The sequence below is a fragment of the Dama dama genome, chromosome 7 (assembly GCF_033118175.1).
Source record: "Dama dama isolate Ldn47 chromosome 7, ASM3311817v1, whole genome shotgun sequence".
NCBI lineage: Eukaryota > Metazoa > Chordata > Mammalia > Artiodactyla > Cervidae > Dama > Dama dama.
The window spans coordinates 30,498,921-30,525,174 of record NC_083687.1 but is presented as its reverse complement, the minus strand read 5'-3'; the positions used below and the strand labels follow the sequence as shown (position 1 = coordinate 30,525,174).

The 26,254-nt window shown below is 44.5% G+C and overlaps 2 protein-coding genes and 2 pseudogenes across 5 annotated transcripts in view; all 4 read left to right on the top strand.

Annotated features, from left to right (window-relative positions):
* The window catches only part of LOC133059727 (BOLA class I histocompatibility antigen, alpha chain BL3-7-like), a 30,203-nt gene extending 15,781 nt beyond the window's left edge, over positions 1-14,422 (top strand). The window contains exons 5-7 of the mRNA XM_061147255.1: positions 12,866-13,303; positions 13,903-13,950; positions 14,111-14,422. Of these exons, the coding sequence (XP_061003238.1) occupies positions 12,866-13,303; positions 13,903-13,909 (445 nt within the window). The 3' untranslated portion in view covers positions 13,910-13,950; positions 14,111-14,422. The remainder of the gene's footprint in view (positions 1-12,865; positions 13,304-13,902; positions 13,951-14,110) is intronic.
* LOC133059723 (BOLA class I histocompatibility antigen, alpha chain BL3-7) overlaps positions 1-26,254 on the top strand; it is a 141,269-nt gene that overhangs the window by 90,371 nt on the left and 24,644 nt on the right. For 2 of the 4 annotated variants that reach the window (XM_061147245.1, XM_061147240.1), the window contains exons 7-8: positions 13,903-13,950; positions 14,111-14,422. In XM_061147245.1, the coding sequence (XP_061003228.1) occupies positions 13,903-13,950; positions 14,111-14,115 (53 nt within the window). In that variant the 3' untranslated portion in view covers positions 14,116-14,422. Of the gene's footprint in view, positions 1-13,902; positions 13,951-14,110; positions 14,423-26,254 lie in introns of those variants that run through there. The other 2 variants (XM_061147244.1, XM_061147241.1) reach the window with 1 other exon arrangement.
* LOC133059098 (lupus La protein homolog) lies at positions 326-2,095 on the top strand (annotated as a pseudogene).
* On the top strand, positions 8,321-11,565 carry LOC133059729 (BOLA class I histocompatibility antigen, alpha chain BL3-7-like; annotated as a pseudogene).

The window sequence follows — 26,254 nt, the reverse complement described above, 5'->3', positions numbered from 1 at the left end:
TCAGAGTTAGAGGATCGAACAGCTTCCAGTTATCAAGGATGCATCTCAAGGGTGTCTGCCGGGAAGTGGATTGGTTATTTCCCATCTGAAAGACAGTCATGACAGGGAGGAAAAGAAAAAGAAAAAAACTAATAGGCTTATCCTACCCAGTACTGTCACAACCTGAGAGCCAGGCGTCCCCGGGTCAGGGTGCAGATCCTCAGGCAGACTGAGTGACAACCTTTTGAGGACCAGATCCCTAGGCAGGTCAAGGCGTGATGACCTCCTGGGACCCCCGGGCTGGAGTTTGGGCATCCCCAAGGTTTCCAGCGTGACCAGTGCTAGGTAGGATTAAGGGGTTGGTATTATACAGTACTTCCCTCCCAAGGCCAGCTATTTTCTGGTTGTCCCTCTAGAAGATTGTAGAGGCAACATTATGGGCCTTGATGGGGCTGAGGAAAGGAGCTTGAAACAGGAGGGAAAGGGGCCAGAGCACAACCTTTGAAAGAATGACGGCACAAGGGCATAACGCATAATGATTAAAATCAATTGGGTCCAAGATGACAAGTCAAATTCAGGTAAACCTTAATCCCCAATCTATAAGCCACACCCAGAGGTGGCAGAACAGCTCCAAGGCACTGTCAAAAGACAGAGGGGAGAGGAGTGCAGACGCTGCTAGGGACTATGTGGGGCGTCTCTGTGGGGCCAGGAACTGCAAGATAGCCAGAATGGCTGAAAATGGTGATAATGAAAAAATGGCTGCTCTGGAGGCCAAAATCTGTCATCAAATTGAGTATTATTTTGGAGACTTCAATTTGCCATGGGACAATTTTTTTAAAGGAACAGATCAAACGGGATGAAGGCTGGGTTCCTTTGGAGATAATGATAAAGTTTAATAGGTTAAACCGTTTCACGACAGACGTTAATGTAATAGTAGAGGCCCTGAGCAAATCAAAGGCAGAACTCATGGAAATAAGTGAAGATAAAACTAAAATTAGAAGATCTCCCAGCAAACCCCTCCCTGAAGTGACTGATGAGTATAAAAATGATGTAAAAAACAGATCTGTTTATATTAAAGGCTTCCCAACTGATGCAGCTCTTGATGACATAAAAGAATGGCTGGAAAATAAAGGTCAAGTACTAAATATTCAGATGAGAAGAACGTTGCACAAAGCATTTAAGGGTTCAATATTTGCTGTATTTGATAGTATTGAATCAGCTAAAAAGTTTGTCGAGACCCCTGGCCAGAAGTACAAAGACACAGACCTGCTAATACTTTTCAAGGAAGATTACTTCACCAAAAAAAAAAATGAAGAAAGAAAGCAAAATAAAATGGAAGCTAAATTACGAGCTAAACAAGAGCAAGAAGAAAAACAAAAGCTAGCAGAAAGTGCTGAAATGAAATCTCTAGAAGAAAAGATTGGCTGCTTGCTGAAATTTTCAGGAGAGTTAGATGATCAGACGTGTAGAGAAGATTTGCACACCCTTTTCTCAAATCATGGTGAAATAAAATGGATACACTTTGTCAGAGGAGCCAAAGAGGGAATAACTCTATTTAAAGAAAAAGCTAAGGAAGCACTGGATAAAGCAAAAGAGGCCTATAATGGTAACCTACAACTAAGGAACAAAGAAGTCACCTGGGAAGTATTAGAAGGAGATGTGGAAAAAGAAGCACTGAAAAAAATGATAGAAGATCAACAAGAATCTCTAAACAAATGGAAGTCAAAAGGTCGCAGATTTAAAGGAAAAGCAAAGGGAAATAAAGCTGCCCAGGCTGGGTCTGCTAAAGGAAGAGTACAGTTTCAGGGCAAGAAAACTAAATTTGATAGTGATGATGAACATGATGCAAATGGTGCATCTGGAGCAGTAAAAAGAGCACGAGAAGAAAGAGACGAAGAACCTCCATCAAAACAACAGAAAACAGAAAATGGTGCCGAAGACCAGTAGTTTAATAAACAAATTTTTTATTCATTTTAATTAGATTTTAAGCTGCTTTTGTCTTTGGAGGGTGTTATAAAGAAAACCGAATTAAATCCACTTCTATGTCTACCTGTAAGAAAGGAAGATTTTTTTGTTGTTGTTGAACTTGTCTTCTGTTATCGAAATGAGTTTTTTAATGCGCAGTTCTGTTTGTGTTCTTTCGGATTATTCAAATATCAAAAGAAACATACTTCCATTAAGTTGCCTTTGTAATATGAATGCATTAGTACAAAGTAATAAAGTGTATACTACATAAAAATAAAAAAAATAAAAAGACAGAGGGGTGGGTGGTTCCTCAATGGCTGGGATGATCCTCCCGCTCATTAGCGTATGAATTCACCCCACTGGCAAAACCTGGCCGGGCCACCTTCTGTGGCCTGTATCCTGTAGAATGGGCGCTTCTCTCTGAATTCTAGCGAAGCCACCTCCCACTTTGTCTCTCACTGAATTTTTGCAATAACACCTCAGAGCCTGAGTCGGGCATCCTGGGTTTTGGTCGGGCTCGAGTCCCGGGAGAGAGAGCTGAAGGACAGGAGGAAAAAGCAGTGGGAAAAACATGCCAAGGAATTCCCTTCATAGCCACCCCCCACCCCCCCCCACCCCCCCCCCCCCCCCCCCCCCCAGTTTTCATTGGTCTGATTTTTTTGGCACAGAGAAGAGTAAGGACAGAAGAACCCCCACCGGCTTGGGTAACAGCTCCTGGGGCCCAGCAGATAGCGCCTTTGGGAAGTACTGAAGAGTGGCCTCTCCAGAGTCCCTCAGTTGCGCCCACTGCCACCCGCCTGTTCGCGGGGGGGGCTCGAGGAAAGAAGAAACGAGAGATTGTAAAGGAGTTAAGATTTTGTTAGGCATGTCCCTCCAGCCATATCAGCGAGGACCCCCTACCTTAACCAGAGGTCTTCTGGAATCTGAGGCTGAGCTGCGTGGGCTTTCTGCGGAGTTCGTTTTTCACTGCTCCGGTTCCCAGCACGAGGAGCCTTCCCCTGGCTGGGTTTTCTTCACGTTCCACTTCTTCGCGGGAGCTTCGCTGACTTGGCCTCCTGCTGCGTTTGGCCTCTTCCGCGTGGAGGTTGTTTCAGCCAGGTTAAACCCAAGTCACGGCATCATAGATGTCAGGCGAGTGTATGCTCCTCGGTTCTTTGTCTCGTCACAACAAAAATTTGGAGTGACGGACATTAAAGCCCCTTTGGCGAGTCACAGCTCTCCGGTCTTGGACAGACCCGAGACAGACAGGGACAGACCCTGTGTTATAGCTCTCAGGTCTCGAACGGACAGTGTTATAGCTCTTAAATAAATCAGAGTTATAGCTCAGTGTTACAGCTCTATTTTATTTAGGTAATAGCAGGAAAATCCATCTTCGAGGCGTGAAGGCACGTTGATCAAAAGATGCAAAGAGAAGAGTGCCCCATCACGAGGGAGAGAAAGAGAGAAGAGAGCTTTGGCTTCTCTTTTTATATGTTTCTCTTTCCCTGGGCCTATCCTATGTAAACTGGGCCAGCCAGGAGTGTTGTTTATTTTACCTGAGGTTCTCACTCCGGTCCTGGGGCCTTCCTTTGTTCTATTTTCACGGGCTTTTCCCTTCCAGGTCTTTTAGCCACCGCCATTCTGGACTCCTTTTCCCTATTCTAACTACTTAACAGTTGAAAATCGCTTCTTCCACTTCCTGTTTGTTTCTAGTTGATATTAAAATGTGTTTGCATTTTAGTATAGTTTGAGGTTTACAACAAAGCCGTAAAGTTAGTAGAGAGTTACTATATATCCCACACTCTGTGAGGACCTTTTATACCACCATCATGCATTCCTCACAGCTGAGGACCAATATTGATACAGTGTTACTAAACTCCAGAATTTATTTGAACTTCATTAGTTTTCCTTTAACCTGACCCTGGATCCTATCAAAGACACATATTAAGTCTGAACGGTGTCCCCTTCAGGCTCCTCTGGCTGTGACAGTCACACAGACTTCTCTTGCTTTTGATGACTGATGTTTTGGGGAGTACTGCTCAGAGATATAGTAGAACATCTTTTGATTTGACTGGGGCCAAGGGTTTTGGGGAAGGGGGTCACAGAGATGAGTGACATTCTCCAGTCACCAAGGGTATACACTGTCCACTGGGATATCACTAAAAAGCTCACTTCATCACCTGGCTAAGGTACATTTCCCAGGTTTCTCCTTGTGAACTTCTATTTTTACTTCCCCACTTTTCACTCTGTAGTCTTTAGAAGAAAGTCACTATGTGCAGCCCACACTTAAGGGGCGTTCTCATATACACATTGGTGTGCAGAGGTTTGTGCAAATATAAGTTTTCAAATGAGTTGGAGAAATACTAGATTGATCAGTAGATAGGATGGAGAGTTTCTGTGTAGCTTTGTTAGAAACTGCTAACTTTCATTTCTCGTGACTGTGCTGCTTCCTATTCCTGCCCCAGTGAGGAGGGTTTCTGCTTCTCTACGTCCTTGTGCTGCTCCAACCTTGGCATCACCAGTTCTTGGACTGTAGATGTTCCATCAGGTGTGATGCACACTACTGTCTTTGTAATTTACCTTTCCTAACAACATAAGATGTTTAGCATCTTTTCATATACATTTCCATTGTTATATCTTCTGGAAGAGGTGTCTGTTCAAACTTTATTTTTAAAAGTTATTTTCATTTTGTTGAGTTGAGTAGTTCTATGTATATTCTAAAACAAGTCCTTTATCAGATATGTGAATTTGTAATAATTTCTCCCAGGCTGTGGCCTGAGCTCTTTTACTGATCTAACAGTATTGATTAACGAACAGTATATTTTTCTGGGAAGTAAAATGAGAAATTTCTAACTGCAAAGTAAAATGAGAAATTTCTAACTGCAATTGTTTCTGAGTAGAGGACTTGAGTGAATGGGGAATGAGGGGAAGAACATGAATTATTTATTTTTGTATATGCTTGAGTATCTTTTCAATTCTCTTGTGTTCTGATAAATAATGCTTTCAAAAATTACATGAAAATCCCTTACATTTGTAAACACTTGACAGATCACCTTCAGCTCAAACACTAGGATGTACATTCTGATCCTCTAGCTGGGCTGGAGCTCACCACCCATCTGTGTTGTTCTCCTGTTGGACATAAGTCATCTCACAGAAGATCAGCATCAGATAAGGACATCTGAGTGCATGACACAGAGAGACAAAACCAGAACACGACAGCATTCTGTCCGAGCTCAGACCAACCAGGCAGCCCTGTGCCCTCACCATGTACCAAACCTCCCCCTGAGCTGATCCAGAGACCACTGCCTCCTCCCAGTCACCGCTGTGTCCTCGCTCTAGTCTGCCCTCCCTAGAGCAGAGGCTCATGAGGTGCCCAGTCATAGAACTGCCCCCACTTCTGGACAACACCCAATCTGGAGTGAGCCAGTCTTGCATAAAAGCTTCTCAAAATCAAAGCCCACATCCTGTGTATCAGCGGTCCTCAACTTTTTGGCACCAGGAACTGATTTCATGGAAGACAATTTTTCATGGACCAGGGATGGGAGGAATGGTTTCAGGATGATTCAAACACAGTATTTTTATTGTACACTTTATTTCTAATCTGATGTTGGCACTGATCTGACAGCAGGTACTAGTCCAAGCTCAGAGTTTGGGGACTCCTGGCTGTATGTGTTCTAACACTTTACAAGGACACTATCATCCCTGATGTTGTGTAATCTCTCTCGCTGTATCCAGTATAAATCCAACTTGATTGCTCACAGATTTGCTTCTGGTGATCTTTGGCTGAAGAACATTGAGACATGTTACCTATTTGCCAAAAATTTGTTTGTGTCTCCATTGGAATAAGGACATATATTTGTATCCTGTGAAGCATATATTTGTATCTGATTGACATAGGAATGATTTACATGCTTTATATGCTTTAATGGCTTTTAATCTTTGGGTCATAAAACTCTTCATTCCACAAGTGGAAAAAATTCATGTATATTTTTGTCTAGGAGAGAGGGGTCCAAGGGTGAAGGGAAACAGAACTGATTGAATTTGGGAAGAAAGTATAGCAGGAGCAGTAAGTAAAAAGTGATAATGTGCTGGATTCTAATGTTGCATCTTCTGCTTCACAACTTTACAACTATATACAAGTCCTACAAGTATTGATATCTGTTGTGTTCAATAAACACTTTCTCTTGGGCTAAATGAGGACTTCTCTGTGTCCTTATGTTTACCAAGTTAAGGAAAACACCAAGAGCTCAAGGATTACATCTAGTGATGGGCAGTTTTGAACACTTCAGGTGTTATGACCTCAAGGTGATAAACCATGGTTTGGCTAATGTCTGAACCCTCTATCTGTTAAAATACACGTTAAAGAAACTTTCAGAGCATGCTGTATTTCAAAGCTATAGCTAAGACCTGCACAGACAAGTCCATGACTTCAATATTAAGATTGTTTTAATGTGCATCAACTCTGAGTCACACAGTATCTTTTAGGGGAAAGAGGAGATTAATTAACAACATTCTAGGTATGCATTGACCAATATGCCAGCTAGTAGCCACATACTGCTATTTAAATAAAAGTGCTCAGCACAACAGTCACTTAAAGGTGCTAAATAGCCTCGTGTAGCTACTGGCTACTTAACTGGACAGCACAGACATAGAAAATTCTTTCACCACAGAATATTCTGTTCCAATGGACTGCTCTTCATGATTTGTGGGCCTCAATTCAGGTGCATTAGACCATGTGAGATGAAAGGGCCAATAATATTTTTCTTAGACACTATCAGATTTCTGTCCTGGATATGAATACATATTAAGCTGCTGCTGCTGCTGCTGCTGCTGCTAAGTCACTTCAGTCATGTCCGACTCTGTGCGACCCCATAGACGGCAGCCCACCAGTCTCTGCTGTCTGTGGGATTCTCCAGGCAAGAACACAAGTGGGTTGCCATTTCCTTCTCCAATGCATGAAAGTGAAAACTGAAAGTGAAGTCGCTCAGACGTGTCCGACTCTTCAAGACCCCATGGACTGCAGCCTACCAGGCTCCTCCGTCCATGGGATTTTCCAGGCAAGAGTACTGGAGTGGGGTGCCATTGCCTTTTCCGACATATTAGGCTGGTTTGTAACAAAGTCAAGGTGTCTGGCACCTTCAGGTACAAACTGTTCCCAGTTCCAAAGGGAAAGCAGCTGTCCCCTCCACCTCCCTTCCCAGACTGAGGACATCTCTGGCATCACTATCTAGGGGGTGAGTCCTCTCCTAAAGGAGCCCAGGGGCAGGGCCCTCAGTTAAGTTTGGGAAGACATGGGGTCCAGCTCAGGAAAAAGCATTTTCCAAAATGAAGAGGAGGCAAAGGCAAGGATCAGATGGAAGATGCCCTGGTTCATTCAGAACAGCAGTTCTCAGAGTGTGGTCTATGGAACCATTGATGTCACTTGAGACCCTTTCATGAGATCCCTGAGGTGAAAGCTACTTTCAGAGCATCACTCGGATATTATTTGACTTCTCACTATGTGGACATTTGCTTTGATGTATAACTTAGCAGTAATGGAGACTATGGTAGCAAACTGCACTAGTAATTATTTTCACCAAAACTTTCTTGCAGAAAAAAGAAAACTAATAACCAGGTTTGCTTTGCTTTAAAACATCCAGAATGACACATTAAAAATTCTTACCTGTCCTTAACAAACCAAAGTGGAAAAAATGTGAAAAAGAATATACATATACACATGTATAAGTGAATCACTTTGCTGCACAGCAGAACTTAACATTATAAATCAAATATCCTTCAATAAAATATATTTTTAAAAATAAAAATAATAAAATATTAAAAATAATAAAATAAATAAAAATGCTTATGTTTCCTAATCATCATTCTTAAATACACATTTTAAAAGTATCTTCTGTGATGAGATGGAAAGTACACACCGAGCACTTCTACTACATTTCAAAGTCCTGTGGCCCAAGGGAAAACTCTGTGTGAGCTGAACTATCCTCTTTTTCATGGAAAATACCTGTTCCTAAAAGAATGAATGAGCAGAAAGATCTATATAATTTAGTGAAACAATGTATTACTTTGTAAAAATCTTACATTGCTACAACAGATGTTCAATGAGCAAAATAGGCTTATAGATTTTAATGTAACAGAAGAGAAAATAGTCAATGATATTGTTTCAGGTCCACCCTGGAAACAACCTTTGAGAAACTACAATTTGTATAGTTTTACTTTTGTATCCAAGATGAACATCCACAATTATCTGAAAAGATTATTAAAAAACACTACTCCTACCTATGTGGGGGCTTTTTCACTTTCATAGACTTCAATTAAAATAACAGCTTTAGTGCAGACGCAAATCTGAAAATCCAGTGGTCTTCTAGTGAAAAAGACAAGAAAGATAATTGGAAAAAATGTAAAAAGCTCTATGCTTCTCACTACCCTGTTTATTTGGGGAAATGGCTATTCATGTCCATTGAGTTGATGATGCCATCCAACCATCGCATCCTCTGTCGCCCCTTCTCCTCCTGCCCTCAATCTTTCCCAGAGTCAGGGTCTTTTCCAATGTGTCAACTCTTCGCATCAGGTGTCCAAAGTATTGGAGTTTCAGCTTCAACATCAGTCCTTCCAATGAACACCCAGGACTGATCTCCTTTAGGATGGACTGGTTGGATGTCCTTGCAGTCCAAGGGACTCTCAAGAGTCTTCTCCAACATCACAGTTCAAAAGCATCAATTCTTCGACACTCAGCTTTCTTTATAGCCCAACTCTCACATCCATACATGACCACTGGAAAAATCATAGCCTTGACTAGATGGACCGTTGTTGGCAAAGTAATGTCTCTGCTTTTTAATATGCTATCTAGGTTGGTCATAACTTTCCTCCCAAGGAGCAAGCGTCTTTTAATTTCATTGCTGCAATCAGCATCTGCAGTGATTTCTGAAAATCCAGTGGTCTTCTAGTGAAAGAGACAAGAAAGATACTTGGAAAATATGTAAAAAGCTCTATGTTTCTCACCATTCTGTTTATTTTGGGGAAAAGTTTTTCATATTAAATGTATGGGTTATTAATATTATTCTAAATAAACTAACAAAAATCTTTAAAGTGTATTATTCATAGTATGGAAAATATGCATAGAAGTGGCCACATAATACTATTGTTGGGGTCCTCACTAATTTGTAAGATTTTGTAGATATTTTAATCACAAACAGCCTCAGAGCTAGGATTGGGGGAGAAAGTGGGACAAAGAGTTCTCAGTGCACGAGGGGAGTTCAGTTCAGTTCAGTCACTCAGTCGTGTCCGACTCTCTGTGACCCCCATGGACTGCAGCACACCAGGCTTCCCTGTCCATCACCATCTCCTGAAACTTGCTCAAACTTATGTCCACCGAGTTGGTGATGCCCTCCAACTATCTCATCCTCTGTCATCCCCTACTCCTCCTGCCTTCAATCTTGCCCAGGGTTTTTGCTAATAAGTCATTTCTTCACATCACGTGGCCAAAGATTGGAGCTTCAGCATCAGTCCTTCCAATGAATATTCAAGACTGATTTCCTTTAAGATTGACTGGTTTGTTCTCCTTGCAGTCCAAGGGACTCTCAAGAGTCTTTTCCAACACCACACTTCAAAAGCATCAATTCTTCAGCACTTAACTTTCTTTGTAGTCCAACTCACATCCACACATGACTATTGGAAAAACCATAGCTTTGACTAGATGTACCTTCGTTAGCAAAGTAATGTTTCTTTTCAATGTGCTATCTGGGTTGGTCATAGATTTTCTTCCAAAAAGCAAGCATCTTTTTATTTCATGGCGGCAGTCATCATCTGCAGTGATTTTGGAGTCCCCAAAAATAAAGTCTCTCACTGTTTTCATGTTTCCCCATCTATTTGTCATGATGTGATGGGATGGGATGCCATGATCTTAGTTTTCTGAATGTTGAGTTTTTAAGCCAACTTTTCCACTCTCCTCTTTCACTTTCATCAAGAGGCTCTTTAGTTCTTCACTTTCTGCCATAAGGGTGGTGTCATCTGCATATCTGAGGTTATTGAAATTTCTCCTGGCAATCTTGATTCCAGCTTGTGCTTCATCCAGCCCACTATTTGCCATAATGTACTCTGCATATAAATTAAATAAGCAAGGTACAATAAACAGCCTTGACCCACTCCTTTCCCAATTTGGAACCAGTCTGCTGTTTCATGTCCTGTTCTAACTGTTGCTTCTTGACCTGCACACAGATTTCTCAGGAGGTGGGTCAGGCTGTCCCGTATTCCCATCTCCTGAAGAATTTTCCACAGTTTTTTGTAATTCACATGATCAAAGGCTTTGATGTAGTCAATAAAGCAGAAGTAGATGTTTTTCTGGAACTCTCTTCCTTTTTCGATGATCCAGAGGATGCTGGTAATTTGATCTCTGGCTCCCCTGGCTGTCTAAATCCAGCTTGAATATCTGAAAGTGCACGGTTCACGTACTGTTGAAGCCTGGTTTGGAGAATTTTGAGCATTACTTTGCTAGCGTGTGAGATGAGTGCAATTGTGCGGTAGTTTGAACATCCTACCTAGCAGGAGGGGAGGCATCAGGGCAAAGCCCCATGTCACCAGAGGGCGAGCCCGCTCAGGATCTCAGGGTCAAGGGCGGTGTCTGGGGCTGGGACGCTCCATGTTGGGGACTCCCCATCTCCCCGCGTTTCACTTTCTCTCTCACAACCTGTGTTTAGCCCTCCTGCTTGGACACTCGTGAAGCGGTTCCAGTTCTCATTGCCACTGGGTGTTCCCTTTCTAGAAAAACCAATCAGCGTCTCCGCGAATCCCGGTTATGAAGTCTCCACCGACCCGTCCGAAATCTGCTTCTCCCCAGACCCAGACTATGCGCGTCATGGGGCAGCGAACCCTCCTCCTGCTGATCTCGTGGGCCCTGGTCGCGACCGAGACCCGGGCTGGTGAGTGTGGGGTCCGGAGGGAACGACCTCTGCGGGGAGGGGCGAGGGGACCGCCCGGGACTCTGGGGGGCAGGACCCCAGGGAACGAGCGACCCCGACGCCCCTGCCCAGACCCGCCCCCTCCCCGGGTCCCGGCCTATCCCTCCCTTGCATCCCGACCCTTCTTTTCTTCCGCCTCCGGAGTTCGGGCCGGTCTTCGACCTCTTCCTTCTCACTGGCCCTACGCCCCCTCCGCCCTCCCGGCCCCCTCACCTCGGACGCGGAACCCGCGCCTTGAGGAGGGTTGGGCCGGGTCTCACCCCTCCCCGCCCCCAGGCTCCCACTCCTTGAGGTATTTCAGCACCGCCGTGTCCCGGCCCGGCCTCGCGGACCCCCGCTTCATCTCTGTCGGCTACGTGGACGACACGCAGATCGTGCGGTTCGACAGCGACGGCCCGAATCCGAAGGAAGAACCGCGGGCGCCGTGGATGGAGCAGGAGGGGCCCGAGTATTGGGATCGGAACACGAGAATCTACAAGGACGCCGCACAGACTTAGCGAGTGGGCCTGAACACCCTGCGCGGCTACTACAGCCAGAGCGAGGCCGCTGAGCGACGCGGGCCCGGGTCCAGGTCACGACCCCCATCCCCGGGGACCGGCCGGTGTCGCCCCGAGTCTGCGGGTCCGAGGGTCACCCCAACATTGCAGGACACGCCCGGCACCCCGACCCGGGAGGAACTCGCGGGGATTTGACCCGGTTTCATTTTCAGTTTGGTTTAATCCCTACGGGTGGTCGGGGCGGGTCAGGGTCTCACACCTTCCAGCGAATGTCCGGCTGCGACGTGGGGCCGGACGGGCGTCTCCTCCGCGGGTATGATCACTTCGCCTCCGACGGCAGAGATTACATCGCCCTGAACGAGGACCTGCGCTCCTGGACCGCGGCGGACACGGCGGCTCAGATCACCAAGTGCAAGTGGGAGGCGGCAGGTTATGAGGAGCCTTTGAGGTACTACCTGGAGGGCGAGTGCGAGTGCGTGGAGTGGCTCCTCGGATACCTGGAGAACGGGAAGGACACGCTGCTGCGCGCAGGTACAAGGGGCGCGGGGCCTCCCTGATCTCCCCTCGGGCTGGAGCTGGCTTCCCACGAGGAGAGGAAAATGGGGTCTCTGTGGAAACAGCGCCCCAGGTTCTTGTCAGGAGAGGGAGGAAATCCGCCCGGGTATTCATATTCTGTACAAGACAGTCACCAGTGGCCCCACTTCTCTGAAGGACATTTAAAGAATCCAGTGTCTTTGAGGAAGAAGCAGTAAATCATCCCGGAAGTAGCTGATCATCGGTGCCCTTTGACCCTGGCCACCATCTTGTGATCCATGACTTTCTCTCTCAAGGCCTGTTCTCATCCTCAGAGCATCTAAGGAGGCCTGACTCCAGCTTTTCTGAGTCATTCAGCCTCCACCAGAATCAGGACCTTTAATCTGTATTCTCTCCCTCACATTCTAGAGCTCCTATCTTAGTCTTTCATTCTAGAAATTTCCAAGGACTAATATAGATCATCCCTGATCTCTGATTTGAGGCTGTTATCTAGCTCTTGTGCTGCTTTTTTCAACACCATGGTCTTGAATGTTCCATAGCTCAGAGGGTAAAAAAGTTCATAATACATCTGGGGATCTGATATATAGCCTGCTGACTATAGTTAATAATAATCCTGTGTTATATACTTTAAAATTGATCTTAATCATTCTGATCACCCCTGTCAAACAGACACACACATAAGGTAAGTTGATGAATACATTAATTACCTTCACAGTGTACATATATATCAAAGCAACATGTAGTACACTTTAAATGGGAACAGTTTTTGTTAAGTATACCTCAGTAAAGCTGGGGGGAAAAAAAATCACTGTTCTGTCCTTTCTCAGGATGGTCACATGATGCTGCTTCAGTGAGCCATGAAGGTAACACAAACTGTAAATTTTCTGATTCTTCCTCAGACCCTCCAAAGGCACATGTGACCCGTCATCCCATCTCTGACCATGAGGTCACCCTGAGGTGCTGGGCCCTGGGCTTCTACCCTGAGGAGATCTCACTGACCTGGCAGCGTGATGGGGAGGACCAGACCCAGGACGTGGAGCTTGTGGAGACCAGGCCTTCAGGGGATGGAGCCTTCCAGAAGTGGGCAGCCCTGGTGGTGCCTTCTGGAGAGGAGCAGAGATACACGTGCCGTGTGCAGCATGAGGAGCTTCAGGAGCCCCTCACCCTGAGATGGACTAAGGAGGGCCATGGGGCTGGAGCTTCCTCTCAGATAAAGCAGGAGTCCTCCAGGACTCAGTTCAGCAATGTCAGGACTCAAGCTGAGGACAGGGCCCCTTCCTTTTCCTCCACAGAACCTCCTCAGACCTCCTGCCTCACCATATGGCATCATTGTTGGCCTGGTTCTCCTTGTGGCTGTGGTGGATGGAGCTGTGATCTGGAGGAAGAAACATTCAGGTAGGGACGGGAGGGAGGGATCTGAGTTTTCTTGTCTCACTGGGGGTTTCAAGCCTAGGTAGAAGTTTACCTGCCTGGTTACTGGAAAGTATGGTCCACAAACATGTGGAGTCTGGAGCTGATGCTAACATTTTCCTTTTCTAAAACACGTGTGAAAATGAAAGACAAATTTTTCATCTTCCTAATTCCAGTTGGGGAACAGGTTTCCAGCACTTGAAGGTCAGAAGGGAGCTCCTTGCTGAGGACAGACCTCCAGGAGGGCGGGTGGCCCAGTCCTTACACATCTCCCTTCTCTGTGTTTCTGATGCTAGCATGAGTTTTTACCACAGTTCCAGAAAGTTCTCTGGGGTCCAGGACTAGAGGTTCCTCTAGGATCTCATGATTCAGTCTTCTCCCTGGCCTCTCACATGGTATTTTCTTCTCACAGGTAAAAAAGGATGGACCTACACCCAGGGTGCAAGTAAGAATGGAGGGAGTGATTCCTGAGACCCTTGTGAGGGTGCAGACAGGAGGCCCTGGGGGGCTCACCCTCCTCAAAGTTCCTTCTCTAGTTTCTCTCCTGTGGGTTCTGACCACATCCTGGTCTTGTTCTCCCCCAGGCAATGACAGTGCCCTGGGCTCTGATGTGTCTCTCACGGTTCCTACAGGTGAGACCCTAGAGGGTCTAGATTGGAAGGAGGATTGGGGCAGAGGCACATTGGGTGGGGGAGATCTTTGAGTGGGACATGTGAGCTTGTGGGGGACTGTGGAGAATGTCAGCCCTTACATGACTGACCTGGACTGGTTCCTGATTCTTTTCTCTCACAGTGTGAGACAGCTGCCTTGTGGGAACTGAATGATGCTCGGTCCTGCTTTGTGATGTCAGATCCCAGGACCCCTCTTTCTGCAGCTGCATCTGAACATGTCTGTGCTCATATTAGCATAATATGAGGAGATGGGGAGATTGCCCACCCCTGCTCCCCGCACCTCCTCCCCACCCTGACCTGTGTTCTCCTCCCTCATCCACTGTCTTGTTCCTGCAGAGACGGGGCTGGGCCATCTCCACCCCTGTCTTTGCTTCATATGCACTGAGTAATGATGCCTTATTTCCTTTTTGAAAATAAAATCTGTATATATGAATGTTTTTTCTAATTGGTGACATGAAGGGGGATTGGATACTAAAGGTGAGGATTCCTAAAGTTTGAAAGAGGAAGTAAATTGAAACACTTAGAACTTTCCAGATCCATCCATGTGTTTGCTTTGCTGAGTCAGTTGCAGGAGGGACAGGTAGAGGATGTGAGGAGCTGAGTGTGACAGGGCCTGTGCCCAGTCAGTGATCATTGCACAGTGGTCACACATGCACTGCCCATGGTCACTCCTGGACTGGGTCCTCTTCTCCATTCCGTTGTCCTTGTCCCTTCAGTAAATCCTTGTCCCATCAAGGACCAGTGATCATGGACTCAGAAGTCACCTGGGCCTTGTATCTCCAGCACCATGGGCAGGGTGTGTTTCTTCAGTGGTTAGCCTAGGATCAGGCCTTGGTTCAATACTTAGCTCCTGTCATTTTTGAATGTGTTTATATTTTGCTTATTTAGTTATTGCTATTATTGTTGTTGGTGTACTGACTGTTCTATTTCATGTGTAGAGTCCTGGTCTCATTCTTCTCTGGGTGACCCCATCTCTGACAGTAGCAGAGGTCATTTTGCCTGTCATTGTCCCCACAATTCCAAGAGATTCGTGCACACAGGAACTCAGCGGTGTCAAGAGAGAAATTTCAGAGGCATTCAGTTCTTGCCCTCTTAGAGAGTTTGCTGGATTCCTTCTCCAGGGGATCTTCCCGACCCAGGTATCATTGCATTGCAGGCAGATTCTTTGCCAACTGAGCTATCAGGGAAGCCCTATATGCAGAGTACATCATGAGAAATGCTAGGCTGGATGAAGCACAAGCTGAATCAAGATTGCCAGGAAAAATACCAATAACCACAAATGTGCAGATGACACCACCCCTATGGCAGAAAGCGAAGAGGAACTGAGGAGCGTCTTGGTGAAAGTGAAAGAGAAGAGTGAAAAAGTGGGCTTAAAACTCAACATTCAGAAAACTAAGATCATGGCATCCAGTTCCATCATTTCATGGCAAATAAATGAGGCAACAATGGAAACAGTGAGAGACTTTATTTTGGGGGGCTGCAAAATCACTGCAGATGGTGAAGGCATCCATGAAATTGAAAGATGCTTGCTGCTTGGAAGAAAAGCTATGACCAACTTACACAGCATATTCAAAAGCAGAGACATTACTTTGGCAGCAAAGTTCTGGCCAGTCAAAGCTATGGTTTTTCCAGTAGTCATGTAGGGATGTGAGAGCTGGACCATAAAGAAGGCTGAGCACCAGAGAACTGATGCTCTTGAACTGTGGTGTTGAAGAAGACTCTTGAGAATCCCTTGGACTGCAAGGAGATAAAACCAGTCCATCCTAAAGGAAATCAGTCCTGAATATTTATTGGAAGGACTGATGCTGAAGCTGAAACTCCAATACTTTGGCCATCTGATGGGATGAACTGACTCATTTGAGAAGACCCTGATGCCAGGCAAGATTGAAGGAAGGAGGAGAAGGGGACGACAGAGGATGAGATGGTTGGATGCCATACCAACTCAATGGACATGAGTTTGAGCAAGCTGCAGGAGTTGGTGATAGACAGGGAAGCCTGCTCTGCTGCAGTCCATGGGGTTGCAAAGAGTTGGATATGACTGAGCGACTGAACTGAACTTTTGTATTTCTTTGTATATGCATTTTGCTGGCGAAAGTATCTATAAAATTGATCAATTTACATGTGACCCACACAAATGTCTTTTAAGTACTAGTTTAGACACCAAGCTATAATCTCTAGTCCATGAGGACTAAAAATCCAACAGTCTTAGCAGATCCAATGACATGATAAAAATGCTCATCTTTTTCTTGGCAATTACCAGTCTGGGTCAAGATAAGGTCGTTTACTTGCTTATGCTCACTTTCAATGTTCGTATGTTTCTTATTGTGAGCTGATAACAAGCATTTCACAAACCAGCTCTGGCTCACATAAGAGATAAAGTATCATTGGTTTAGATGGACTTGTATTCTGACAGCTACCCCAGTGCCAGAAAAAATAGCGGGATTGAAAAAATAAGCCTTGGAGATTCCATTTTTAGTAACAGGGTTGGCCTGGTTTTAATGCTTACTTGTCCAGTGAAAACAAATAAAAATAATAGATTAAGTATAAAAAGCTTCCATAAGTATAGTACCAAGAGAATAAATATTTACACCAAAATATAAAGGTGGGCAATATTTCAGAGGGAGAAGTTGTTTTTATCCTTAGGGCATTGGCCAAATCTGGGAAAAATCTTCCCTTTGGTTATCTCAAGTTTATGAGCTGTAATAGGAAATGTAACCCAGAGCTTATTCATGTGGGGACCATAGGTGACATCCCCTCCTTGAAAATCCAGAAACCAAGATTCGTATCCTCAGAGAGGATGTGGAGAGTTTGGAACCATGGAACCAGCTAGTGGTAATATAAAATGGTGTTGGAAAACAGTCTGGAAGTTGCTCCAAGTTTGAACCTAGTGTTACTCTAGGACTCATAAATTCCATCCCTAGGTATTTACCTTGGAGAAATGAAAATGGTAGTCTACACCACAATGTTTGTAGCTGACATTCATAGCAGCGTTAATCATGACAGTCAAACAGCAGAAATAACTCAGATCTCCATCCCTTCATGAGTGAATCAGTAAAAGCGGTACAAACCTGCCCTGGAAAATAATTTGAAAACGAAAAGAAGGAAGTACAGATGCTTAGTACATGGATGCCTAGCATGGGTGAACTTTGAATACATTTTGCTCTGCAAAAAAAATCAAGAATAAAGGATCTTGTCAGATTTCATTTATAGGATTTATAAGCAAATCCCTTTAGACAGAAAGTACCTTAGTGTTCGTCTAGAGATGAGGGAAATGTTGAAGGGAAATAGGGACTGACTGTCCAGGAATAAATTGGTACCTCAATGCGTGCATGCATGCTCAGTTGCTCATTCATGTCCAGCTCTTGGGGACCCCTTGGACTATAGCCTACCAGGCTCCTCTGTCCATGGAATTTTCTAAGCAAGTATACTGGAGTGAGTTGCCATTTCTTTCTCCAGGGGATCTTCCCAACCCAGGGCTCTAACCCATGTTTCCTGATTCTCTTGGCTTGCAGGCAGATTGTTTACAACTGAGCCATCTGTGAAGTTGGTACCTGGATAACAATATTCTAAAAATGCTTCTGGGTGATGAAAACTTTTCAAAAATGAATGTGGCAATGGTCACACCTCTCTGTAAATATGCTATAATTGATTCTTTTCAATTGGTGAATTATATTTCAGTATTGTTGGGAAGATCCCCCAGAGAAAGGAATGGCTACACACTCCAGTATTCTGGCCTGGAGAATTTCATGGGCTGTATAGTCCATAGGGTCACAAAGAGTCGGACACGACTGAGCGACTTTCACTTAAAGTTGTTCTAACAAATGCTATGTTGTTTTTGTTCAGTCGCCTAGTCATGTCTGATTCTTTGTGACCCCATGGATTGCAGCATGCCAGGCCTACTTGTCCCTCACCATCTCCTGGAGTTTGCCCAAGTTCAAGTCCATTGCATCAGTGATGCCATTCAGTCCTCTGAAGCCCTCTTCTCCTTCTGCCTTCAATCTTTCCCAACATAAGGGACTTCTTCAATGAGTTGGTTGTTCACATAAGGTGACCAAAATACTGGAGCTTCAGCTTCAGCATCAGTCCTTCCAATGAGTATTCAGAGTTGACTTCCTTTAAGATTGACTGATCTCTTTGCTGTCCAAGGGAATCTCAGGAGTCTTCTGCAGCACCACAGTTCAAAAGCATCAATCCTCGGGCTCTCTGCCTTCTTTATGGTCCAGCTCTCACAACCATACCTGACCACTGAGAAGACCATAGCTTTGACTATACAAACCTTTGTTGGCAGAGTGATGTCTCTGCTTTTCAACACACTGTCTAGGATTGTCATGGCTTTCCTGCCAAGAAGTAATCGTATTCTGATATTATGGATGTAGTCACTATTTGCAGTGATTTTTGAGCCCAAGAAGAGGAAATCTTTCTGTGGAAAGCTCTTAAAGAGATGGGAGTATGAGACCACCTTATCTGTCCCCTGAGAAACCTGTCTGTGGGTCAAGAAGCAAGAATTAGAACGCTGTGTAGAACAACAGAGTGGCTCAGTATTGAGAAAGGAATATGACAAGGTGACAACAGAGCTTTCCACAGTTTGTTATGATCCACAGTCAAAGGCTTTAGTGTAGTCGATGAAACAGAGGTAGATGTTTTTCTGAAATTCCCTTGTTTTGTCTGTGATCCAGGGAACATTGGCAATTTGATGTCTGGTTCCTCTACCTTTTCTAAACCCAATTTTGACATCTGGAAGTTTTGGTTCACATTATTCTGAGGCCTAGCACGCAAGATTTTAAACATGACCTTACTAGCGTGAGTTGTTGTTCCACTGCTCAGTCATGTCTGACTCTTTGCAACCCCATGGACTGCAACATGCTAGGCTTCCCTGTCCTTCACCATCTCCCGGAGCTTAAGAAAACTCATATCCATTGAGTCGGTGATCCATCCAACCATCTCATCCTCTGTCATCCCCTTCTCCCCCTGACTTCAGTGTTTTCCAGCATCAGGGTCTTTTCCAATGAGTCAGCTCTTCGCATCAGGTGGTCAAAGTATTGCAGCTTCAACTTCAGCATCAGTCCTTCCAATGAATATTCAGGGTTGATTTCCTTTAGGATTGACTGATTTGATCTCTTTACAGTCCAAGAGACTCTCAAGAGTCTTCTCCAACACCACAGTTGAAAGCATCAATTTGTTGGCACTCAGCCTACTTTATGGTCCAACTTTCACATCCCAACATGATTACTGGAAAAACCATTAGACATTTATTGGCAAAGTAAGGTCTCTGATTTGAATATGCTCTCTAGGTTGGTCATAGCTTCTCTTCAAAGCAGCTAGCATCTTTTAATTTCATGGCTGCACTCACCATCTGTACTGATTTTGGAGCCCAAGAAAGTAAACTCTGTCACTGTTTCCACTGTGTCCCCATCTATTTGCCATCAAGTGATGGGACCGGATGCCATGATCTTAGTTTTCTGAATGTTGAGTTTTAAATCAGCTTTTTAACTATTCTTTCACCTTCATCACGATTCTCTTTAGTTCCTCTTCGCTTTCTGCCATAAGGGTGGTGTTATCTGCATATCTGAGGTTATTGATATTTCTCCCTGCAATCTTGATTCCAGCTTGTGCTTCATCCAGCCTGGAATTTTGCATGATGTATTCTGCATATAAGTTAAGTAAGCAGGGTGACAATATACAGCCTTGATGTACTCCTTTCCTTATTTGGAATCAGTCTGTTGTTCCATGTCCAGTCTAACTGTTGCTTTTCGGCCTGCATACAGGCTTTGCAGGAGGCAAGTAAGGTGGTCTGGTATTCCCATCTCTTTGAGAATTTTCCACAGTTTCTTGTGGTCCACACAGTCAAAGGCTTTAGTGTTGTCAATGAAGCTGAAGTAGATGTTTATCTGAAATACTCTTGCTTTCTCAATGATCCAATGGATGACGGCACTTTGACCTCTGGTTCCTCTGCCTTTTCTAAATCCAGCTTGAACATCTGCGTGGGAGATGAGTGCAACTGTCCGATGGTTTGAACATTCTTTAGTACTGCCCTTCTTGAGAACTGGGATAAGAATTAACCTCTTCCAGTCCTGTGGCCACAGCTGGGTCTTGCAGATTTACTGACATATTGAGTGCAACACTTTGAGAGCATCATCTTTGAGGGTTATGAATGGCTCTCCTGGAACTCCATTGCATCCACTAGCTTTATTGACAGCAGTGCTTCCTAAGGCCTGCTTGACTTCACACTCCAGAATGTCTGGCTCTGGGTGACTGACCACATCATCACGGATATCCAGTTCTTTTTTGTACAGTTCTTCCATGTATTCTTTGCATCTCTTTTAATCTCTTCTGCTTCCACTAGGTCTCAACTGTTTCTCTCTTTTATTGTGTCCATCTTTGGGAAAAATGTTCCCTTGATATTTCCAACTTTTCTGAAGAGATCTCTAGTCTTTCCCCTTCTGTTGTTTTCCTCTATTTTTAAGCATTTTTATTGAAGAAGGCCTTCTTGTCTATCCTTGTTATTCTCTGCAACTCTGCATTTAGTTGGGTGCATCTTTCCCTTTTCCCCTTGCTTTTCACTTCTTTCTTCAACTATTTGTAAAGAATCCTCAGATAACCATTCGCCTTCTTGCTTTTCTTTTTCCTTGGGATGGTTTTGTTCACTGCTCCTGTACAGTGTCACAGACCTCTGTCCATAGTTCTTCAGGCTCACTGTTTACTAGATCTAATCCCTTGAGTCTATTCATCACCTCCACTGCATATTTATAGGGGATTTGATTTAAATCATATCTGACTGGCCTAGTGGTTTTCCCACTTTCTTTGGCTTAAGCCTGAATTTTGCTGTAAGAAGCTGATTATCTGAGCCACAGTCAGCTCCAGGTCTTGTTTTTGCTGACTGTGTACAGCTTCTCCATCTTCAACTACAAAGAACATAATCAATTTGATTTCAGTACTGACCATTTGGTGATGTCCATGTGTAAAGTCATCTCTTGTGTTGTTGAAAAGAAAGGTGTTTGCTATAACCAGTGAATTCTATTGGTAGAATTCAGTTAGCCTTTGCCCTGGTTCATTTAGTATTCCAAGGCCAAACCTGCCTCTTACTCCAGGTGACCCTTGACTTCCTACATTTACACTCCAATCCCCAAGGATGAATACATTTTTTTTGGTGTTAGTTCTAGGAGGTCTTCTAAGTCTTTATAGAACTGATCAACATAAGCTTCTTCAGCATCAACAGTAGGGTCATAGTCTTGGATTACCATGAAGTTGAATGGCTTGCCTTGGAAACGAACCGAGATCATTCTGTCATTTTTGAGGTTGCTCCCAAGTACTGCATTTCAGACTCTTTTGTTGACAATGAGAACTACTCATTACTTCTATGGGATTCTTGCCCACAGTAGTAGATACAATGGTCATTTGAATTAAATTTGCCCACTCCTGTCCATTTAAGTTCACTGATTACTAAGATGTTGATGTTTATTCTTACCATCTCCTGCTTGACCGTGTCCAATTTACCTTGATTCACAGAGCTGATATTCCAGGTTCCTATGCAATACTGTTCTTTGTAGCATCAGATTTTATTTTCATCCCCTGACACATCCGCAACTGAGCATCACCTCTGCTTTGGCCCAGCCGTTTCATTCTTTCCGGGGCTATTAGTAGTTCTCTCCTCTTCCCAGGTAGTATATTGGACACTTTCCAACTTGGGGGACTCATCTTTCATTGTCATACCTTTTTGTCTTTTAATACAGTTCATGAGGTTCTCATGGCAAGTATACTGGGGTGGTTTGCCGTTCCCTCCTCCAGTGATCACGTTCTGTCAGAACTCTCCACAGTGACCCATCCGTCTTGGGTGGCCCCACACAGCATGGGTCAGAGCTTCACTTCAAGCCCCTCTGCCACAGCAAGTGCTACGGCTCACGTTAAATGAAGCACTGATGCCTGAACCACCATGGCAATTGAACAGAAAGTCATGAAAGAACTCAGAGAAGTGGGCATGCTGGTATAAAAACAAAATTGAAAAAAAAAAAAAAAACCCAGGTAAATATTTCCAAAAGGAAAGTGTTTATCTGGCAATAGGGAATGAACAAGTGAGCAGTATCAACCTCGCTGTCCTGTGTAGGCAGAGCTGATCTAGGAGATAACAGCTACAGCAGCAGCGGGGATAACAGGATCCCAGAAAGCAGGGGAAGAGGTGACAGCAAGGCAGGAACAAGGAACAAATTTTTGAATTAACCAACAATGTCAGGATGGAAGCAGGATATTCTAACTGTAAGGGGTTTATGGAAATGGTTAATAGACCATGATGTTTCTAGAGGCAAGGTAGATGGACAGGCAACAAGAGTGTTGCTTAGTATTATATTAATAGATCAAAATGAATGAGTTGAAGTCTGAGGCCAGCTGCCTAATAGAAAGTTACCATCCTTTATCTAGTTTCCAGACCTGAGCCAATTCTCACACCCAGAACTCCCTTCCTGAAGACAACCTAAGTACCCTGAGGACATACCCTGCAATACGGAGCAGTTGTGTTCAACAGTAATTCCCCACATCATTCCACGTGGGTGCCAATGGCCATTGTTCTTATTTCACTCACTGATGAATGGGAAAATCTAGATCCTTCTAGGTCTGTGGATACAAGTCAGATTTGACCCTGATACCTGCCTGCAATCACGAATCCCCAGTACAAGTGAGGCGTATGGGGAAGAGAAAATAATGTGCATCGTGTCTTAGGGCCATATATATCTCACAGCTTCTCTGTATCTATCCATTCTCTTGGTGGCAATTTCTCCACCTAGAGTCATGGCTATAGACATATTTAGAGTTGGCAAGAACCCGCATGTTGATTTGTGTGTGTGTGTGCATGGAGTAAAAAACCTTTTAGTAAGAAAGGTTTAGTGGAAGACCCTGAAAAAGCCTTCAAAGCTCAACCAAGACAGCGTATTAATAGCAATATTGTGTCCTGGGGATGATGAAAGAAGTTAATGTCATCCTCAAAAACTTAAAGGATGCAACCGTGGTGATCACATCATATAGCAGTTAATTTTTTCCACTGTGGTTCTTGCAGAAACTGGCACGATAGTTGCCAGTGATAATGAGACAACTGTAACTCTCAACCTGGCTAATTTCTTTTCGTTTCCTACCTTTATGTTTCTACCTATAAAGTTCTCTCTTGTAATTCCAAATAACCTGTAAGACTACACTAGTGTTTGTGGACATAATTTTGATCTGGATACCTGTGGAGTGAGTCTCAAAACCTTGGACTTGAACTCTCTACTTATTTAAGTCTCTGCATTCCTACCCTTAGTTCTCTGAGAAGCCACATGGTCAGATGATCCCAAAGTCATCCTGTGGTTGGCAGATCTAAGGTTTCCCCAGTGTTCCCTCCTCTGGTAGCCATGCCCCTGTATAATACTCACTTTTGGAACATCAGCTGGACTAGTGACTCTCTGGTAACAATTAGGAGATTAACAAATGTACATTTTGGGATCACAGGGAAAAAAGATATGAGGGACCCATGGATGCACGTTATTTTCTTTCCCCCATATGCCTCATTTATGCTGGGGATTCAGCTATCTCAGAACTGGCTGTGCAGGCCAGGCTGGGGAAGCAGAGATTCCAGAAGGAGGATAAGTGACCTGCATTCCTTCTCTTCCTGAGAAGTTCCTCCTCTAGGTCTCAGCCTCCACAGGCCCTGCCCTCAGACAGGAGGACAAGGAGGAAGAGACCACCAGCAGATTCTCATCCTGTCTGGAATGTGAAGGAAACTGTCTGTAAAGAGGACAGGAAGGAAAGTGAAGAGACATACCCCGCCACACAGATACCTGGTGAACAACCCTCCCGGTCACATCCATGGCTGGGAAGATGAGGAGGGTGACATCTCCCATCTCCCTGTGCTGCCCCCCCACCCCCAGCCCAGCTCTCCCTTCCTCCAGCTCACAGTAATGTCCCAGGAGCCAAGGGTGACACTGTAATTACATCTCTGCTCATCTCAGAACAGACCATCACGAGCACACACTCCTGGGAATCCTGTTCTCCAGATTGTACTAACTCACTCTGTGTAGCCGAACCCAAGTAACACTGGTCTCACAGGAAGGAAGCTGGTGTGTGTCTCCCAGGACAGTGAGACAGGGAGTTCCAGGGCTGCTTGGGCTTCCCTGGTGGCTCAGATGGTAGAGAGTCCACCCCCCAATGCAGGAAACTTGGGTTCGATCCCTGGGTTGGGAAGATCCCCTGGAGAAGGACATGGAAACCCACTCCAGTATTCTTGCCTGGAGAATCCCAAGGACAGAGGAGACTGGAAGGCTACAGTCCATGGGGTCGCAGAGTCAGACACGACTGAGCAACTAACACCTTAACCTTAGGGCGGCCCTGCAGCACGAGGTTGTCCAGGCATCCAGGTCCCCGTGACCTGTCCTTTCTGCTCTCCCTGGGACGTTGCTCTTGTTGGCATCACCTGAGGAACCTAAGACCACATTCATGGTTTGGGAGCAACCAGGGAAAGCAGGGAAGGAGGAAAAGTTTCTTCCCTTGAAGATCAAAATTCAAAACTTTACATGTGCTTCATCATATTGGCCAGAAATTAACCACGAAGACAAGTAGCCTCAGAAAGATTGGAGAATGAGTAAATTTTACATCTGGGTGACTTTATGTAGAAAAAAATTCTATTACTATGGAAGACAGAGGATTTCTCCTATACTTAAGTTTAGAATCAGCAGTGGGGAATCATTACTATCAGTATCTTAAACTGAACTAGATTTCTATTTTAAAAATAGAATAATCTCAGAATATATTGCTAATTGATAAGAAAGTTGTAGATAGAATGTGTGGGAAATACCACATTATCAAATGGAGTCTCTATCTAGAAGACTATCTGAACTGTAACACTTATCTTGTCCAGGGAGGGAATGTGAAAAATTTTTGGATGGGATGGAGGAGGAAATTTACTTTTCACTGTAATCCTTTATGTCATATGAACTTTTTAGACTTTATGCATGTATGAGTCAGTTGAAGAAACCCCACACTGATTTGCTAATCATTTGTTATGTGGTTACTAGATGTCAGGCTCTGTACTGGGTCTCAGTGAGTGACACACCAAGGGAATCACAGTGGGGCGGAATGACCTGTAAATGCAACATAGTTTATAGTTAGTTGTTGGGAAACAGCTTCCAGGAGGGAGGGAACTGATGGAGAAACTACTGTGTGTCAGGAGCGGCGCCCCCTGCTGGGGACATGAAGAAAACTGCGGTCTATGCTCTGGTGACCTAAACCTCTCACCCTGATGAGGGGCAGTGCCAGTCCATGACTTCCCTGGACCCCTGATAATCTCTGTTGTCCTTGTGTGGGAAGTGAGCTGAGGGGTGGAGAGAGGACCTTGGCCCACGTGGTCCAAAACTTACTGTGACCCCCCTGTCTCAGGGCTGGTGTGTGGGGGTCGGGTGTGCTCTGGAGGGTCAGTGGTGACAAAGCAGGGAGGGCTGAGGCAAGGCCGTGCTGAGCAGCTTCGACTCCAGAGACCAAGACGCCAGAACTGACGGTTTGTCTGTAACCACCCTGATGCCAGGACGGTCCTGTAGGCAGCAGGTGACGGGATCCAGCACAGGTAAGCCAGGACCAGGACAAGGAGGGGAGACTCTGTGTGACCTTCTCCTCCAGGTGAGAGCCTCTTCAGAGACTCTCCTCACCTTTTCCTTCTTCTGTCAGTGGTGCTGGTTGGGGGAAGGGGGCAGTTTCTAATACTTCCATGTTTCACAGTTTTTAAGTCTTGTGATTAGATGAGTTTGCCACCAATTCACTATTTTGGACTTTATTGAGGCTTTCTTTGTTGTATGTTGTGAATTTCTGGACAGTTTCAAACATTCAAAAAGAAGCTACAAAAAAAATTTAAATAAAATTTAAAAATTAAAAAAAAGAAGCTACATTTTCTCTGTCCTTGGAATAGAATTTGATATATATCCATGAGCTTTTCCTTAGTAATTACCTTATTTAGGTATTTTGTATTGATGCTGATTTTTTGACTTTTTGATATGTCATGGACTAGAAAAAAGTCACCCAAAGTTTCCTTTTAGCAATGAGTTTTTGCCCATTTTTTCTGTATTCTCATAGTGAGAATACACTATGGGCAAGAATTCATTGCTAAAAGGAAACTATATAAACTTTATATATATATATATATATTTATATATTAGGTGGTTCCAGGTGGCACTAGAGGTAAAGAACACACCTGGCAATGTAGAAGACATAGAGACGAAGGGTTGATCCCTGGGTCAGGAAGAGTCCTCCTCCCTGG